This window comes from Caretta caretta, chromosome 8, assembly GCF_965140235.1.
Source record: "Caretta caretta isolate rCarCar2 chromosome 8, rCarCar1.hap1, whole genome shotgun sequence".
NCBI classification, from domain to species: domain Eukaryota; kingdom Metazoa; phylum Chordata; order Testudines; family Cheloniidae; genus Caretta; species Caretta caretta.
In genome coordinates, this window is record NC_134213.1 from 78,919,626 (window position 1) to 78,938,288 (window position 18,663).

Consider the following 18,663-nt stretch of genomic DNA (forward strand, 5'->3'; position numbering starts at 1 on the left):
TGCCCTCTCCATCCCTTCCCAGCTTCCTGTGTCCCATCTGCCTCTGTCAGGGACTCCTCGAAACTGCCTTCAATCTCTCCTTTCTTAGGGGTTCTGTGTGCCTCCATTCCCTACCACATCCATATCAGGGTCCCCCATTCTCTCTCCACCCCATGACAGGGGTTCTGTGTGCCCCTATTCTCCCCATCCCTTCATGCTAGGGGCTCTGTGTGGCCCCTATTCTGTGGTTCCACATTCTGCTCTTTCTACCATGCCATCCATTCCCCAAACTAGAGTCCCCAAATTTCCCCCCTGCCAGGGTTTTCTGTACTCCCAATTCTCTCCTCCACCCATTCCAGGATCTCCCATTCTTTCTCACCTATGGCAGGGATTCTGTCTGTCCCATCTGTTTCCCCCCAGTAGGAGGGGCCCCTTACCCTCATTCCCGCCTTCTACCCCATACTAGGGGCTCTGGGCATCCCCTTTCCTCAATCCCCCATTCTCCCCCTTCCCCATTCCAGGGGCAGTGAGCACATTTTCATTCCCCCATTTACCCTTACCTCCATCATTAATCTTCTGTCTGTTTCAGAGCTAGGTCATTCAGGATGTCAGTATGTTACAAGCTACTGGGAGGCTAGGTAGAGATGAGTTAAGGGTAGTGTCATGCTGGAAGGCATTAAGGAGTGCCATCAACTCGCCTTGGCTGTGCTAAAGAGCTGCCCAGAGATTCTTGTATCCCCCATTTTTGGTTTTCTAATTTTTCCCAAAGTCTGTAGAATTCTAGCCATTGATGCCTAGAACACTCCCGTTAATTCTGGGATTGATCCAATACAGCATTCAAAAGTTATCACATTACAGACAGAGAGAAAAATACCATAGAGCTCACAGGCTCCAGCTTCCAATTTTCCCTGAGGTTGCTCAACTGCTGCTCACCCCCGGGCCCCGCCACAACTTCACTCCTTCCCCCAAGCCACTGCTCTGTCTCTTCCCATCCCTGCTGCACCCTGACCCAGCTCCCACTCCACCCATTCCCCCAACTCCCCAACCCTGCCCTGTCTCTTCCCGCCCCTGCTCCAGCCCACCTCTTCCCTGTCTCTTTCCGCTCCCTACGCGGAGCACGCCCCACCCCCACTCATCCGCCTCCCTCCCAGCGCCTCCTGCTCTCCGTGGAACAGCTGATCCACAAAGGGCGGGAGGCACTGGGAGGGAGGGGGAGCAGCTGCCGGTGGGTGGGAGGCACCTATGATAGAGCTGATTGTATTGTAAGACCTTCACAAGTTCGGCCAGTAACACCTATCTTTCAAAAAGGCCAAATCCTTCAATCCTTACTTAGTCAAATCTCCTACTGACTTTATTATTAAAATGTAAACTATCATCCCATTGTTCAGCAGGTCTAAATACCAACAATACCAAAATATAATATAAATATAATATCATCTTTAGCCCAAGTCCAGCTTTTACTGGCACCTTTCACTCCCTCTGAATCTGCTGTGTAACTAGACTGTGTGTGTGTGCTTTTGCTATATTGTCTACAGAGAAATTTGCAGTTCTTGCAGAAATCTCCATTACTGACTGCATCCTGCAGTGTCCCGCTCATAGGAATGGCAGTTTTGCCTTGTAAGGACTACAGAGTCAGTTCCTTCATGTGTTTGTTTCAAATCACACTTGTAGACTTGAGTGTACTGCCTTCTTCTTGAAAAGATACGGCTGTATGTGGACTTTTTGCATGTAGACTGCCCTTCAGAAATCAAGAGGATAATATCAGAACCAGGCTCATGGATTGTATCTGTCTGCTATCTCAGGGGGGAAAATATCTAGGATTATCAAATACAGAAGCCAAACTAAACAAATAGAACAACTCAGGTGAATAAACACATGTAGACTTTGAAAAGTTGCTTAAGAAAAGATATTTTCTTCCTCCTTTTAAAATCTCAAAGGTCTCTAACAAATCGTCCAGATGGCTGACTGTCTTATTTTAGACTCTGATACTTCCCTGTACATCCTAAGGTTCTTGGCTGAGATTTGAGAGTTTAGAAATGACTCACAAGAAATGAGTAGTGGCACCAGTACAACTGGCTTTCCAATGAGCATGTGGTAAGATGTGTTAAAAGAGGCCTGGGAACTCTGATCTAGGATTTAGTGTTGTTAAGTTTTTAACAAGTCAAGACAGAGCAATACATGTGTGACAAACTAGGAAATATCTCTTATTTATTAATAAGGAGCTTGTCTCTGTGTGTTTACATATGATGCATTACTTATTATGGAGTTAGATCAAGGAGGTTGTTAAGAACATAAGAATGACCATATTGGGTCAGACCAATGGTCCATCTAGCCCCGTATCCTGTCTTCTGAAAGTGGCCAATACCAGATGCTTCAGAGGAGAAGAACAGAACAGGTAATCATCAAGTTATCCACCCCCTGTTGCCCCTCCCAGCTTCTGGCAAACAAAGGCTAGGGACACTTCAGAGCATCCCTGCCCACCCTGGCTAATAGCTATTGATAGACCTATCCTCCATGAACTTATCTAGTTCTTTTTTGTATCCTGTTACAGTCTTGGCCTTCACAACATCCTCTGGCAATGAGTTCCACAGGTTGACAGTGTGTTGTATGAAGAAATACTTCCTTTTGTTTGTTTTAAACCTGATGCCTATTAATTTCATTTGGTGACCACTGGTTCTTGTGTTATGAGAAGGAGTAAATAACACTTCCTTATTTACTTTCTCCACACCAGTCATGATTTTATAGACCTCAACCATATCCCCCCTTAGACATCTCTTTTCCAAGCTGAAAAGTCCCAGTCTTATTAATCTCTCCCTATGGGGAAGCTGTTCTATACTCCTAATAATTTTTGTTGCCCTTTTCTGTATCTTTTCCAATTCCAATATATCTTTTTTGAGAGGGGTGACAAGATCTGCACGCAGTATTCAAGATGTGGATGTACCATGGATTTATATAGAGGCAATATGATATTTTCTCTCTTATTATCTATCCATTTCCTTTTGATTCCCAACATTCTATTAGCTTTTTTAACAGTTGCTGCACATTGAACAGATATTTTCAGAGAACTATCCACAATTACTCCAAGATCTCTTTCTTTAGTGGTAACAGCTAATTTAGACTTCATCGTTTTATATGTATAGTTGGGATTCTGTTTTCCAGTGTGCATTACGTTGCATTTATCAATATTGAATTTCATCTGCCATTTTGTTGCCTAATCACCCAGTTTAGTGAGACCCCTTTGTAACTTTTTGCAGTCTGCTTTGGACTTAACTATCTTGAGTTTTGTATCATCTGCAAATTTTGCCACCTCACTCTTTACCCCTTTTTTCAGATCATTTGTGAATATGTTGAACAGTATTGGTCCCAGTACAGACCCCTGGAGAACACTACTATCCATACTTACCTCTCTCCTTACTGAAAACTGACCATGGATTCCTACCCTTTTGTTTCCTATTTTTTAACCAGTTACTAATCCCAGGGGACCTTCCCTCTTATCCCATGACAGATTGTTTTTCTTAAGAGCCTTTGCTGAGGGTCCTTGTCAAAGCCTTTCTGAAAGTCGGTACACTATATCCACTGGAAAAACAATGAGGAGTCCTTGTGGCACCTTAGAGACTAACAAATTTATTTGGGCATAAGCTTTTGTGGGATGTAACCCACTTCATCAGATGCATGGAGTGGAAAATACAGTAGGGAAGTATAAATACACAGCATAGGAAAAGATGGGACTTGCCTTACCAAGTAGGGGGTCAGTGCTAACGAGGCCAATTCAATCAGGGTGGATGTGGCCCATTACCAACAGTTGACCAGAAGAGGTGAACATTTGAGTTCCTTCAGAACTCTTGGGTAAATACCATCTGGTCCTGGTGACTTATTACTGTTTAATTTATCAATTTGTTCCAAAACCACATCCACTGGCTTCTCAGTCTGGGGCAATTCCTGAGATTTGTCACCTAAGAAGAATGGCTCATGTTTGGGAATCTCCCTCACATCCTCAGCTGTGAAGAAGTAATTTAGTTTCTCCAAAATGGCCTTATGTTCCTTGAGTGCTCCTTTTGCATCTCAATCTTCCAGGGGCCTCACGGGTTGTTCAGAGGCTTCCTGCTTCTGATGTACTTAATTTTTTTTTTTTTGCTGTTACTTTTTGAGTTTTGGATAGCTGTTCTTCAAATTCTTTTTAGGCCTGTCTAATTATATTTTTTACACTTCACTTGTCAGAGTTTATGCTCCTTTCTTTTCTATTTTCCTCACTAGGGTTTAACTTCCACTTTTTAAAGGATGCCTTTTTGCCTCTCATTGTTTCTTTTACTTTGTTGTTTAGCCACGGTGGCACTTTTTTGGTCCTCTTACTATGTTTTTTAATTTGGGGTATACATTTAAATTGAGCCTCTATTAGGGTGCTTTAAAAAGTTTCCCTGCAGGTTGCAGTTTTGGCATTGTATCTTTTAACTTCTGTTTAACTAACTTCCTCATTTTTGTGTAGTTCACCTTTCTGAAATTAAATGCTACCATGGTGGGCTGCTGTGGTGTTTTCTCCCCCGCTGCCCCACCCAGGGATGTTAAATTTTATTATGTTATGGTCACTATTACCAAGCGGTTCAGCTATATTCACCTCTTGGACCAGACCCTGTGCTTCACTTAGGACTGAATCAAGAATTGCCTTTCCTCTTTTTGGGTTCCAGAACTAGCTGCTCCAAGAAACAATCATTTAAAATGTCAAGAAACTTTATCTCTGCATCCAGTCCTGAGGTGACATGTACCCAGTCAATAGTTGAAATCACAGCCACCAGCTTCTTCCTTCCCCGATGGTGCTCAACCCACACTGCGCCCCAGACCCCACCCCCACTCCACCCCTTCCCCCAAGTCCCTACTCCCGCCCCGCCTCTTCCCGCCCTCCACCCCAGCCCAGACCCCGCCCCCACTCCACCACTTTAGAACCCGCAGCTGAGGAAACTGTATGCAGAGCTGTCCCCTGAGTCGGGCGAATCGGGGTGATCGCCCCAGGCCCCTCACTCTGGGGGCCCCTGCGCTTCGATAAAATCGGGACTGTCCTGATATTTAGCCCTTTGTCCTGCATCACGACCAGTGTGCGATCGGGATGCCATTTGTCCCAGTATTCAGGTGAGGAGGCAGGCAGGGAAGTGAGGTAGGAAGTAAGCGGGTGAGTGGGATGAGGAGGCAAGTGGCAGGCGGGCAAGTGGGAGGGGGGTGAGGAGGCAGGTGGGCGGGAGGATGGTAAGGAGGAGAGCAGCATTCGGGCGGACGGAGCGGGCGCTGGATGGACGGCAAGGAGACTAACGGGGAGGCGAGCGGCAGGCAGGCAGGTGGGGGAGGAGGTTTGGCACCAGGCTGCCAGTATTTGCCTGAAAACCCCACCCTGTTAGCAGATAATGATCTTGATGGGAAATGTTAAGTGCATTTTGCTGACTCATGTTGCAACTGGCTTGCTAACTCTAGAGGGAATTCATTAGAGGGTCTAGAGAAGAGGGTGGGGGACAATGCTACAGAAGAGGGGTATCTCCCTACCACCCACCTCTTTGTCCTCCTAGATCTGTAGGCTTGCACCACTCCTCCTCCCCATTTAATATATTAGCAAGGTAGTGGGGTTTTTTTGCCTTTTTTTAAAGAGGCCCATAGCTCTCTTTCTGAAAATACCCAGATGGAATCAGAGCAGCTGCCTCAATAAAGATCAGTAAAATATTTGTGCTTGTTATCCACAGTTATACACCAGCTAAATCCATGCTTAGGAAGTGGAAATGGAGATTTTCCTTGATCAGATACTATTGCCATAATTAAACGAAATGCTTTAGTGTCTCCAATTTCCTAAACAGAAATGGAAAGAGTTGTTATATTTTTTAAATCAGATAAAGAATTGGACCTTGACAAATACCTAGCAGAGTCTGCATAATATTTAAAGCAGCATCTCTCTCCTGGCTCTTCTCATCCATCCCACCTCTCTTTTTAAAGCCACAAAGTTATTTTAATGTAGTTTTTGGTGAGTGATTATTATAATCCTGTGTATGTATGATGTAGAGAAATCAATATTGTAATGTTATTTCTTACTGTATAATCTATGACATATTATACATTCAGAGTCAAATCCTGCTCACCTCACTCATATTAGCAGTCTCATTGATTTCAAAAAGTCTACACATGTAAGAAAGTATATGCTATATTTCAGTGAGGAAAGCATGTTGAGTTTGAGCCTATGTATTGTGTATTACATAAAAACCAAACAACCACCTTCATTATAATTTACTACAACAATTTTCTGCTTTAATTTGAAAATCAGGTTTATCAGTTTCAAGGGTCAAATATCCAGTTTATATATCAATTTGTGATAAGATGAAATTTTGAATTGTCTGATATAATTATGATGGCCTAGAAGTGGCTATTCACATACAGCAGCCCAATATCATCGTAAAATGCTATGCCAGTGAAAAGTTATGTTTGAGGTTTTTAAGACACAAGTCAGACAATTCAAAGTTATGGCTCCTATAGGCAACAAATGTTGGTCCTTTGCACATATGAGGGCAAATTCTCCTAGCTGTTACACAGGTATAAATCTGGAAACAATCCAGCGTGGACAGTGGACTGATTCCATATTGACACATGTAACAGAATGCAGAATTTGGCCTTTGTCATATTTTATATTTCTGAATATGGAATTATCTTTTTGTCTTAGGCTCTGTTCACTATGGAGCTTGGGGGAGGGGGGGGTGAGGGCAGGAGGGAGGGAGGGAGGGATGTATAATCATTCCCGAAACTTTCTCTGATATAGTACACTACAATCTAGCTCTTAATACATATGTATCAAATAATATAGCCAAGTTACAATACCCACACACTTCTTAATATCTGGCATTGTGTTGGCAAACAATTGACAATGTAATGACATTAATGCCATGAATACCACACATCTATATGAAAAATAGTCACTGTGCATTCTAGTGATCTTTCAGTTCAGCCCCTTTGTCAGAGCAGTCCCACTGCAGTAAATGGGAGTTTACATTTGTGAGTACTGTGTGCATCACTGATGAACTAATTCTCAGCAACACATTACCTCTTCATTAAATAAAAGGGTGGAAGAAATAGATGTATAGTATGAAGAAGTGCTGGCAGTTTACTGAAAATATCTTTGGAGTAAAGATTTAGCTGCCTTAGCTATAATTTAACTTAATTGACTGGCTGAGGTGTTTTAGATTAAATTTTACATCAGCATCCTGAACAGAATGACTTGACTAGCAATAATGAAGTCCATGGCATATTTTGGACAAACACAAACAACTGAAACAATCTATATACAGATTATTAAACAGTGTATTTATTTTTTTAAGTAATGACTGTATAAATATTGTGTAGTCATTTATTCGGAAGTCATGACAACTGATCGTCCAATATGCAGTCATTTATGATAAAGGCCTTTGTATTGCAAACAATACAGTACCAAGTACATTTAGATAATTTTTATATATCACATTATATAAGCCTTTCCAGCAGGCCAAAAAAAATTAAAAGGATGTTTGTTTTCCTTACAGTTACAACCATGTCAGTCAGTCTATGTAGCATATACTGAAATAACCTAGTTTTGAACCTAGTTCAAAGACTAACATAGTTACTTACACTAGTTTGTCTTATTTCAGCAAAAAAATGAAATGTCATGGCAGCTTGTAGGATTAGAAGGTATATAAAGGGTTAGATTACCTTGACTAAAGAATATATGTGTTTTGCAGTTTGTGTAAAGTGCTGGTGCTTAGCAATTGTGAGAATGCCTTGAAAGATTGTATGCTTAATTGGATATACTGGGCTTGGAATGTGACCTTAATAGGAAATACTGGACCTGGAGTGTGGCTGATAAGTTCCGAGGAAAATCTTTGAATAAAAAGCCTCAATTATCAAGGATGGTTCTAACTGGTTTTTGCAAAGAAAGGAATTCAACAAGCAGTCACAATCATCATGAAGGTTCTGATAGATAAGGTATACAAGGGTGAACTCTTACTGTTAAAGGATTTGTTACTAGTACCTCCCTGTCCAGTTGGAGCCAGCCAACATGGGTTTAACATCCCAGGTCTAGCTAGTCCTGTTCTAGATATCTGAACAATGTTATAACTGCATGCTACTGTATGGGTGTGATGATTGCTTAGGTAGTTAAGGTATATTTGGAGCAGCTGTAAAAATACCATTTAGCCTTTTCGATTTAAAAAAGAAATTTATAGTTAAGAAATGTTGGTGTTGTAGTGGAATCCTGTATTATTATCATTAATAATAATAATTCCAGCCCACTGTAAGAGTGATATGTGTATTTTTGCCTTATTTAGATGCTATAGTTTTATTTTATAGTATGTTTACAAGTGTTGGAGTTTGTACACTTGGTCACAGCAGTTGTGGATGTCCTTGATGAATGTGATTTGCATCTTTGTAATACACTGCTTACTGTGTGTGATTGTGCCTCCACCTAACATTGTCCCTAGTGGTTATAACAGTCTACTACTTTCTCACAGCTAAAAGTGTCTTCCTATACTCAATTGATAAAGGTCAGTGATTTTTGGAGCTGGAACACAGAGTTTCAATCCTTGCACATGATCCATACTGTTAGCATATATACAGTCATGGTTGTTACACAGTTTTCACTATTTAATCGTAGTTTGCCCTTCAATGAAGCCCAACAACTGAGAAATTATTACTTCAGCTATATCCAAAAGAGGTATCCAAATATTGTTCAGCAAGGTTTCATAGAATGTGAATAGATTGTGAACTCCACTGAATAGTGTTGGACTGTAATAAAGAACATGCCATTTCATAAACTAAGCACCTTGTAAAAATGTTGATTTCACAAACATAATTACATAATTGTGTTATTTTTAATAGTAGAAATGTGTTTATGGCTAAAAAGTCCCGGTTTTGCAAAAGGGAACAAAATGGGCTAGTGCTGTAATTCATCAATTATGGCTCTCTGGATTGCAAAATGGTGTCTAACATGCCAGGAGATGATAACACAATAGGGTGTCTGGGAGTGGCAGAAAAATACAGCACAATAAGAGACTTACATCAGAACAATAAACACACTGTATGCACTATATTTACTGTTGTGTGAAAGTTGTATATTATAAACATTTACATTATACACATGGCCAAATGAGTTTCCAAAGAGTCCAGCATGGGAATGGTTGTACCATATTTTATTATCATCCCTTGTTCAAAATTCTGCTTGTCACTAGTGAAAGATAATTTTGCATATTTTATTTGTCAAAATAACACAATGTAATCACACCAGTTTCAATTATGTTGGTAATTTATTAAAAAAAAACTTGTCAACAAGATGTCTAAGGCACTTAAGATTCAATAAATGCTTTTTAGACAAATAGATTCCCTAATAGGCATATTAATACAGAACTTTGAGTAATAATTCCTTTAAACTACAATACAGAAATGAATTTCCTGTACCAATCAGAAGCAATTCAAAGGCTTTGAGGAGCTGGGTAAACGGAGGAGCTGAGGGAGAGGGAAGTAATTGCTGGGAAGGAGCCTGGAGTGAACCTGGAGGGTTGTTGGGTGTGGGTGGGAGAAGTATGGAAATTCTTTTGTGGGGGAAGGATTGTTAGGGAGTTGAGGAACCTCTCCCTGCAGACCCGGATGACCCCTGCCCTTCCCATTCAGTCAGGAACATTTTTCCCTCTCCCCATGTGCCCTTGCACCCCCACTTCCATTCAACATCCACCTCGGTCTGTCCCCCCAATAGCCATTCACAACCCCAGTGTGACGTTGCAACCCGTAATGCTTTATAGAAATATGCTTATGAGTGTAAATATGACGTAACTGGAATATGTTTTATGCGAGATATGCCATGCAACATATCTCTGCAAAGGTTATGATCTACTGGATATATTCATCCTATTTGCATGTATGTATCATTTTTGTATTTGAAGTTATGAATATTGACTATGTACTTGTTTGATTTTAAGTAGCCTCAGTGAAGCAGTTGGTCAGCTTCTTGAGAAAAGACTATTCTCAGTAAGTGCCCAATCAAGAAACACTTAAGCTAACAATTAACTTTAAGAAACACCAATCCACATCTGAGCTTTCCAGGGAATGTGGTGTCGTCCTGTAAGAAACTGAATCATGCATGGACATGTGACTTGCCCATGTGACTCCAAAACTCCATCTTGGACCTGGATTCTGCATAGGAGAGGGAAAGGGGTTTCCACCCACAAGAGAGAGACTATTTGAGCCCCTGGAGAAACCCCTCCATTTTGTCTCCAGCTGGCTCAAGAGATAGCCTCTCCACCCCAAAGGATGCCTGAAAGAAACTAGAACAAAGGACAGTAACTACAGGGGTGTGAGGGACTGCTGGACCCAGACTAGAAGGAGGCTGTCTGTCAAAGAAGCTTATTGGAACATCTCTGAGGGTGAGATTGCCTGCATTTAGTTTCCTACTGTATTAGGCTTAGACTTGTGTGTTTTATTTTATTTTGCTTGGTAATTCACTTTGTTCTGTCTGTTATTACTTGGAACCACTTAAATCCTACTTTTTATATTTAATAAAATCACTTTTACTTATTAATTAACCCAGAGTAAGTATTAATACTTGGGGGGGCAAACAGCTGTGCATATCTCTATCAGTGTTATAGAGGTTGAACAATATATGAGTTTACCTTGTACAAGCTTTATACATTGCAAATGGATTTATTTGGGGTTTGGACCCCATGGGGAGCTGGGTATTGGAGTGCTGGAGACAGGAGCACTTCTTAAGCTGTTTTCAATTAAGCCTGCAGCTTGTGCGGGATGTGGTTCAGACCTGGATCTCTGTTTGCAGCAGGCAAGCGTGTCTGGCTCAAACAAGGCAAGGTACTGAAGTCCTAAGCTGGCAGGGAAAACAGGCTCAGAGGTAGTCTAGGCACATCAGGTGTCAGTCCCAAAGGGGGTTTCTGTGATCGAACCCATCACACCCAGCATTTGTGACCTGCCCCCCCCCCAAGCAGCCCCGTGTGCCCTGCTCTGTCTGTCCCCCACAAATCCTCACCAGGCTCCACACATAAGATGCTGTGAGGAATGCAGTCTCTCCTCCTCCCTATCCACTGCTTGCTGCTCTGGCCTGTAAGCCAGCTGCTGTCTATTCTGACACCACAGCAGCGTTTGGTGAGCAACAGGCATAATTGCAGTGCCTCTTCGGCAGAATGTATTTTCTGCAGAGAAAATTAAAATGTGGGGGACAGGAATTCTGCACAAGCGCAGTGGCACAGAATTCCCCCAGGAGTAACATTTACATGAACAGAGCTGCTTTTGCATATGCAATATACACATGCAAAACTCATCATATGTATGTGTGAAGGGTTCCCCCCACAGGAAGCCACCTGGAACTGGGCTACTACTGAGCCATCCTGGCCCACCAGCCTAGGCTTCCTTTACATCAGGGGTTCTCAAACTGGGGTCAGGGGGTCACAAGGTTATTACATGGGGGGTCGTGAGCTGTCAACCTCCACCCTAAACCCCGCTTTGCCTCCAGCATTTATAATGATGTTAAACATATTAAAAAGTGTTTTTAATTTATAAGGGGGGGTCACTATGTGAAAGGACTCACCAGTAAAAATGTTTGAGAACCACTGCTTTACACTGACCAACCTGCCAAGTCCTCTCCCAGGCATCAGCACACCTACAAGTAGGGACACACCCAGTTGCAGTATATACAGAGCTGTGATCCGCTCAGCACGGGGAGGCTACAGCTAAGGAACTGCCCAGTTACTCAAATGCACACACCCCTCTTGAGTGCAAACCCAGAATTATACCGGTCTTGCACTGCACAGTGATCTGTACAGCGTAAGCTCATGAAATTTGCCCCATCCTTCAGTGTGGAGAAGGATATGCAACCGCTCTCTACCCCAAGTTATGACTCCCACACACTGGTTTTATACAAAGCAAAAATAAAGTTTATTAACTACAAAAGATTTTAAGTGATTATAAGGGAGAACAAACAGATCAAAGCAGATTACCTAGCAAACAAACAAAACAAGCAAACTAAGCTTAATATACTAAAGAGATTGGATATGAGTAGCAAATTCTCATCCTAAATGATTATTCAAGCAGGCTGCAGATATTCTTAAGGGGCCAGCTGCACTTGCTTATAGCTTAAAAACCCCAGGTGTTCCTTTCACAGGCTAAAAATCACTTTAGCCTGGGTCCAGCACTCCCTCCCCCCAGTTCAGTCTTTGTTCCGTAGCTCTTTCCAGGAGTCTCTTTAGGTGGCGAGTCAGTGAAGAACCACAGTGATGTCACTCCTCTGCCTTAAATAGCTTTTGCATATGGCGGGAACCCTTTGTCTCATGCCAGTCAGTGGAAAAACACCGGTATTCCAGAATGGAGTCCAGTACCAGGTGACCTGGTTAGATGCCCCTGCAGTGCCACAGCAGGCTGTTTGTAATGTCCTCAAGAAGACACCCCACCCACCCCCGTTGGGAGATAAATTTCTTCTAAGACCTATTGTTTTCTCCTCAACAGGGCCTGACAATTGCAATCAAATAATGTGATCATCTATGAAAAGTAATATTTGTGTGTTTTATTGCAAATCTTTAAAAATATTTAGTGTCTAATCCTTTCCTTTTCAGGCAGTTTAGCTGGCTCCAGAAGGACCGTCAGGCTTATGGGAATCCTCAGGTGGGGTAGATGCCCTGAAATATCATCTCTCCACCTGGCAAAGATGGTGCAGTTGGTGCAATTGCAGTTGCTGGTGCAATGATCCATGGCTTCTGGAATGGTTCCTAGGGGCATGGGCAGCTAGTGCAATTACACCAGAAGACTGGCTCAGTGCTGAGCAGTCTCAAGAGCAGGGAATTCAAAGATGGCTCAAAGCCACTTTTTCACAAACACTCTTTCCTTAATTGCACTGAGTACTCCTCTGCTGGAGACCATTATGAGAGCTTCAGTGCCTTTGACAGGCAGGACCTGCACTGCGCTTCAGAATTTGCTAATATGACAATCCATTAGGGAAGGTTAGCTTGGCATGAGAATAGCTCCCTTACTGTGTCTTCATGCACATCTTATTTTTCTCGCTGGCAGAAAATCAAGACGGGCCACAGACAGTCAAGTGGCCCCGTCTGGCTGGTGAATTTAGGATTGGGCCTCTCCAATTTTTGATTAGTCTGGAGATGTGTGCGATGGATAGGCAGGGGAGGGGTCCTAGTCTGGAAATGCATGTAATGGGGAAGGGCCCTAGTCTGGAGATGCAAGTGATGGGTGGGCAAGGTGTGTGTATGATGGGCAGGGGCAGACGAGGGGAGCCCCGGCCTGGAGCTGTGTGTGGTGGGCAAATGGGGGGGGGGTGGCCCTGGCCTGGAGCTGTGTGTGATGGGCAAATGGGGGGGGGGCGGCCCTGGCCTGGAGCTGTGTGTGATGGGCAAATGGGGGGGGGGGGCGGCCCTGGCCTGGAGCTGTGTGTGATGGGCAAATGGGGGGGGGCCCTGGAGCTGTGTGTGATGGGCAAATGGCGGGGGGCCCTGGCGCTGTGTGTGATGGGCAAATGAGTGGGGGGGCCTGGCCTGGAGCTGTGTGTGATGGGCAAATGGCGGGGGGGCCTGGCGCTGTGTGTGATGGGCAAATGGCGGGGGGGCCTGGAGCTGTGTGTGATGGGCAAATGGGGGGGGGGGGGGCCTGGCCTGGAGCTGTGTGTGATGGGCCCTGTTCCCGGCGGGTGACGGGGACTTGGGAGGACGAAGCTGGGCTCTGTCCGGGGCGCTCGGGACCGGGCGCCGCGGTGCCAAGACCCTGCTCTCACAGTCACCAGCAGCAGCCAGGCCCGGCCGAGCGGCTGCCCGCGGGCGGAGCTGTCCCCGGCCGCCCTGCACCACTCGGCCCCGCATGGCAGCGGGCTCCGCCCCTGAGTGCCGGCGAGGGAAGGGAGCCGCGCTGCGGAAGCGGCGGGCGGCTACAGGTTGCCAAGGAAGCAGCTGCGGCTCCCGCCTCCCGCCGGGGAGAAGGAGCGCGACGGCCGTGGAGGGAGGCTGGGTAACGTCACCAGGGTCTCCGGCGGGGCAGGGCACCGGGTGGGCCTGGGCGGGGCAGGGCAGAGCGGGGGGCGCCCCTGTCCTGCTTGGGGCGGGGCGGGGCGTGGCATGGCCCGCGGCGCTGCTTGGCGACTCAGGGTCGTGGGCGGGAGCTGGCCGGTACCGGCGGGGCAGCGCTGAGGAAAGGTGCCCGGGCACTGCCCGCGGCAAGGGGAAGCTGCTTGGGGTGCCCTGTACCGCCCGTGTAGTGCCGGCCCCTTTCCCGTCCCCTCACACTCATGGCGTCGGCTGCTGTGTCTCGGGTGGGGGATCTTGAGGCCAGGCTTTGCCCTGACGGGCCTCTCTCCCTCCTTCCCTCCCCCTTTATGTCAGTTACAGTCAGTAGCCCTTTATTTTGGGGGGCTGTTTAACTTTTCTGCAATGAATGTGTGAGTGGTCTGGGCCAAGTAAATAAGTGCTAAATAAATATCCCTTACAACCGTACTTTATTAAGTATTGACTCTGGCCAGTAATTTCACTCAGGGTCACCTGGAAGCCTCATTCTTGTGGTAGGTCTAGGTTTTGTTCATCCTGCATTTTATATTCAACTGAACTGAGGTACCAGTGATCTTTAACTACTGTGCCTTCCCTCATTAGCTTGCTTTTCTATTATTTTTATTTCGATGATGGCACTGTAGATAGATGCTTTTATATCAACTTTTAATCTTTTTGCAGAATTAGGACACAAATGTTGTCGTCCATGCACATACAGAATAACGATAGTCTATCAGAGTTGTATGTTCAACAAAAGCTGTCTTTTGACATTGCTGAGGTAAGTCAAATCATACTAATTTGCAGTGCCATCAACAGGGCCGTGTGGGGCCCGGGGCAGAAGTGACAGATTTCTCTCTTCCGGGACCGACCACTTGCACCGGCCCACAGGGCCCCCCAAAATGCAGGGCCCGGAGCGGTTGCCCCGATTCGCCCTACCCAAGGGACTGCTCTGCTAATGTGTTACTGATGTATGAGCATTTCCTACAAAGGAAAGTAATGTATGCACTTTGTTACTGACTAGACCCTAGCTTCAAATCAAACTTTAAATTTTGTGTCCTATCTGTAGGCAGTAGGAAGAAGGGATGCATTTGGGGTTTGCTTTTCAAAAGGGTATGAGGGAGTTTTGTGCCCAATTCCCCTTGAAAAAAAAAAATCAATCGGAGCCAGGTATTTAACTCCCCTAGGCACTTCTGAAGAGTCTACTCTTGCTGTTTAGGAATGGAGTGCAATGCTAATAAAGGACATATATAGGATAATTCTTTAAGTGAGTTAGGGCAAATCTACATTACAGCGCTACATTGGCGCAGCTGCACCACTGTAGCACAGCTAGTGAAGAGACACTATGCCGGTGGGAGTGCGCTCTCCTGTTGGTATAATTACTCCACCTCTGCAAGAAGCGGAAGCTATGTTGGTGGGAAGGTGTCTCCTCCTGACATAGCACCAGTGTGAACAGCACAAAACTTGCATCTCTCAGAGGCTGCTTTTTCACATTCCTGAGCGACGTAACTTAGACGGATTTAAGCAGTAGCGTAGACCTGCTCTTAAACAAGTGTTTGTTGGAAGCTGTTTGGTCACATCTCAAGCCACTGGGAAATAAATTCAGAGGGGAATAAAAGAAAAATGGGGTTAGAATAAAGGATATTATGCGGAAGACTTCTGCGTTGGTTTATGAAAGTGTATGAATATGCTACACATTTACTAAGAGAAGCTATGTTCTTAAAAGAAGATTCACGCAAGTTTGACACAAGGTAGGAGAGATTCTATATCCTAATTGAAGACTACCTCTAAAAATTACATATTGAAAAAAATGGATAAATTCTAGTTTGTGCTTCTCTGGCTCTGGATGAACTAGGATAAATTAAATGCTATGCTAAGCCTCCCAAGATGCTGCATAGAAGGAATTTGACTAATCTCAGTCAGATTTTTGTGCTTAGTTGTGCAGTGTGTAAATATAGCAAAAATATTTTCATAGCAATATTAACTTGAGAACATATGAAAATTTGCATTCAGCACACATGGAATGAAATGCATTAAGCCTCTGTGTAAATATATTTTATAGAACTTACTTAACAAGCCTACATACAAGTAACTTTGCAAGAATTTACTTTGTAGAACCAATGGAGACTTAATTCACTCTTACAACTGAAACTGGGGCAACTTAAATTAGTATTGTTAGCTGGTTTCATTAAATGCTTATAAATTTTAATTTGGTTACTGTTTTGCTATACATATTTATATCACTCTAGAAAAATTCTACTTCTCCTGGAACTAAGTACCCTTTTAACTTGCATCACCAGTCAAAGAAACAGTTTATTATTCTTATTTATTAATACTTCAGACTAGAAATGCTCTAGATTCATTGAGTATAAGATCTTGTAGCAAAACAGTGATGGAGAATTTGCCACAGCCTTTGAGTTGTTCCAGTGGTTAATTACCTTCACTGATAATTTTCACCTTATTTCTAGTCTAAATTTGTCTGGTTTCAACTTCCAGCCATTCAATCTTGTTATACTTCCATCCGCTAAATTGAGAAGCCTTCTAATATCAAATTTATGTTCCCATGTAAGTACTTAACAGACTTAAGTCTGTTTAATCTTCTCTTTGAAGAGCTAAATAGCTCCTTACGTCTTTCACTAAAAGGCACATTTTCCAGTCTTTTAATCATCTTGTGGCTCGTCTCTGAATCATCTCCATTTTACCAACCTCCTTCTTGAATTGTTGACACTAGAACTGGACTCAATATTTCAGTAGTGGTCAGTTGCACCAGTGCCAAATACAGAAGTAAAATAACCCCTCTCTTCTCCTACTTGATATTCCCATTTTTACATCCAGAGTTCACTTTAGCCTTTTGGGGTACACTGCCACACTGGTAGACCCCTAAAAGTCTCCCATCCTTTAAGTATGGCCTGCGTTCTTTTTTTGTAGATGTATGACTTTACATTTGGCTCCATTGAAATGTATATTGTTTCCCAGTTTATCAAGTAATCCAGATTGCTCTGGATCAGTGGTGTGAATTCATTGTTTAAACACTCCTCAAATCTTTGTCATCTGCAAACTTTAGCAGTAATGTCTTTAAGGTGTGTCATTTTTCATAGCCAATATTATACAAGGGAGTAATGTGGCTAGCATCATGTCCAGCCGCCTTTTGTAGCGTGATGTGCCCTCACCGCTATGGCACCTCCTGCTGGTTAGTCCAGGAATTAACTCATCCAGCCTCAGACCATCTCCTGCTGTTGCTTCTTGTCTTTTTATTCTTAATCTCCACCATTATACTTCAGGCTCCAAATCCCTCCTGGCCCACAGTGCCCCTTCTCCTGGGTACTGCCCCACAGCAGTGGCCCCCACACTCAGGGTCCTCCCCTCCCCAGGGAACCCCCATCCCCTAAGCCCACCTCACCTCAGTGACCCACTGCCAGTCCTCATCTAGCTCCTTCCCTGAGGGCAAACTGCAGTCTGAAGTGGCCAGGGGGTTGGACTGGCTGCCTAGTTCTTCCCTGGCTGTTCTTCTCAGCCCCAGTACCTCCTCAAGCCTTGGAAGCAAATTCTCAGCCTGGGAGTTCACCAGGCTGGAGCTCCTCCTGCTCTTCTCACCACTGCTCTGTCCAAGGTAGTTCTTTTTGCTTGCAGGTAGTCAGTCTTTCCCTCTCTAGGCTGGAGAGAGACTGGTAGCCTTCTGGCCCTGCAGCCCTTTTATATGGCCTAGCCTGGCCCTGATTGGCTGCCTCCCAGCCTTCTCTGATTGGCTGTCAGCCCCAGCCCTCCACTAGGACTGTTTTTTAATCCCTTCTGGGCTGGGGCAGTGTGACTGCCCTGCTACACCCTTGACTTCTCAAACCCTCTGGAGGTGAACTGGAGACAGCCTTTCAGTGTAAGATCAATAGAGACCCCACCCATTAACCTCTGGGATTGTTGTCAAGTGCATTAACCACCACACCACATTTTGTATATCACTTCCCCTCTGAACCAGGTTGTTTTTTAAGCAATATAGCCTTCTCAGTTGTGGAATTGTACCTTTTTTGGCATCTAGTAAAATGTTTTTAAACAGCTACCAATTATCTTTCACATTTTTCTGTATAAATTCTTTCTCTCAAGTGATTTGGTTCATAATTGTTTTCAGCTTTCTATAATTGGCCCTTTTAAATCACCATGACTGGCTTGGACTTCATTGTCTTTGTGTGCAACATATGTAATCAAGTCACAATCACTTGCACCTACGGAAACGCTCATTTTTAGTTCTGCAATCGATTCCTCCTGTCAAGATGATAAGGTTTTTTATAGAATTCTCCTGAGCTGGGTATAACACTTCTGGAATTAAAAAATTGTCCTCTAGAACTTTTAGAAATTCAGAGGATGTTTTCGTACGAGCAGCATAAGACTTCCAGCATATGTCATTCAGATTGAAGTCCCCTATGAAATGCAAACCTATGAAAAAACAAAGAAATGAAAATGGAAAAAATAGAAGTTGTTTGTAAAATTTCACATTATGAGAGATGTAAATAAGTGTGATGTTATAGTCTAGTTATTAAGAGTCTGATGTTAAATTCTCAGTTTTCTCAATTCTCACCTCCTCCTGTTATGTCACAAGGTGGGGCCTTTAGTGATGGTGGAAATAACAGATGAAAATGATAATTTAGTTTGTCCTGAACATTTTTCTTGA

The 18,663-nt window shown here is 43.9% G+C and overlaps 1 protein-coding gene across 7 annotated transcripts in view; it reads left to right on the forward strand.

The window, feature by feature from the left end:
* Positions 1-13,621: 13,621 nt before the first annotated feature.
* ODF2L (outer dense fiber of sperm tails 2 like) overlaps positions 13,622-18,663 on the forward strand; it is a 52,552-nt gene continuing 47,510 nt past the window's right edge. For 3 of the 7 annotated variants that reach the window (XM_048861396.2, XM_048861400.2, XM_048861405.2), the window contains exons 1-2: positions 13,622-13,974; positions 14,688-14,784. In XM_048861396.2, coding sequence (XP_048717353.1) covers positions 14,701-14,784 — 84 coding nt within the window. In that variant the 5' untranslated portion in view covers positions 13,622-13,974; positions 14,688-14,700. The remainder of the gene's footprint in view (positions 13,975-14,687; positions 14,785-18,663) is intronic. The other 4 variants (XM_048861395.2, XM_048861404.2, XM_048861398.2 and 1 more) reach the window with 4 other exon arrangements.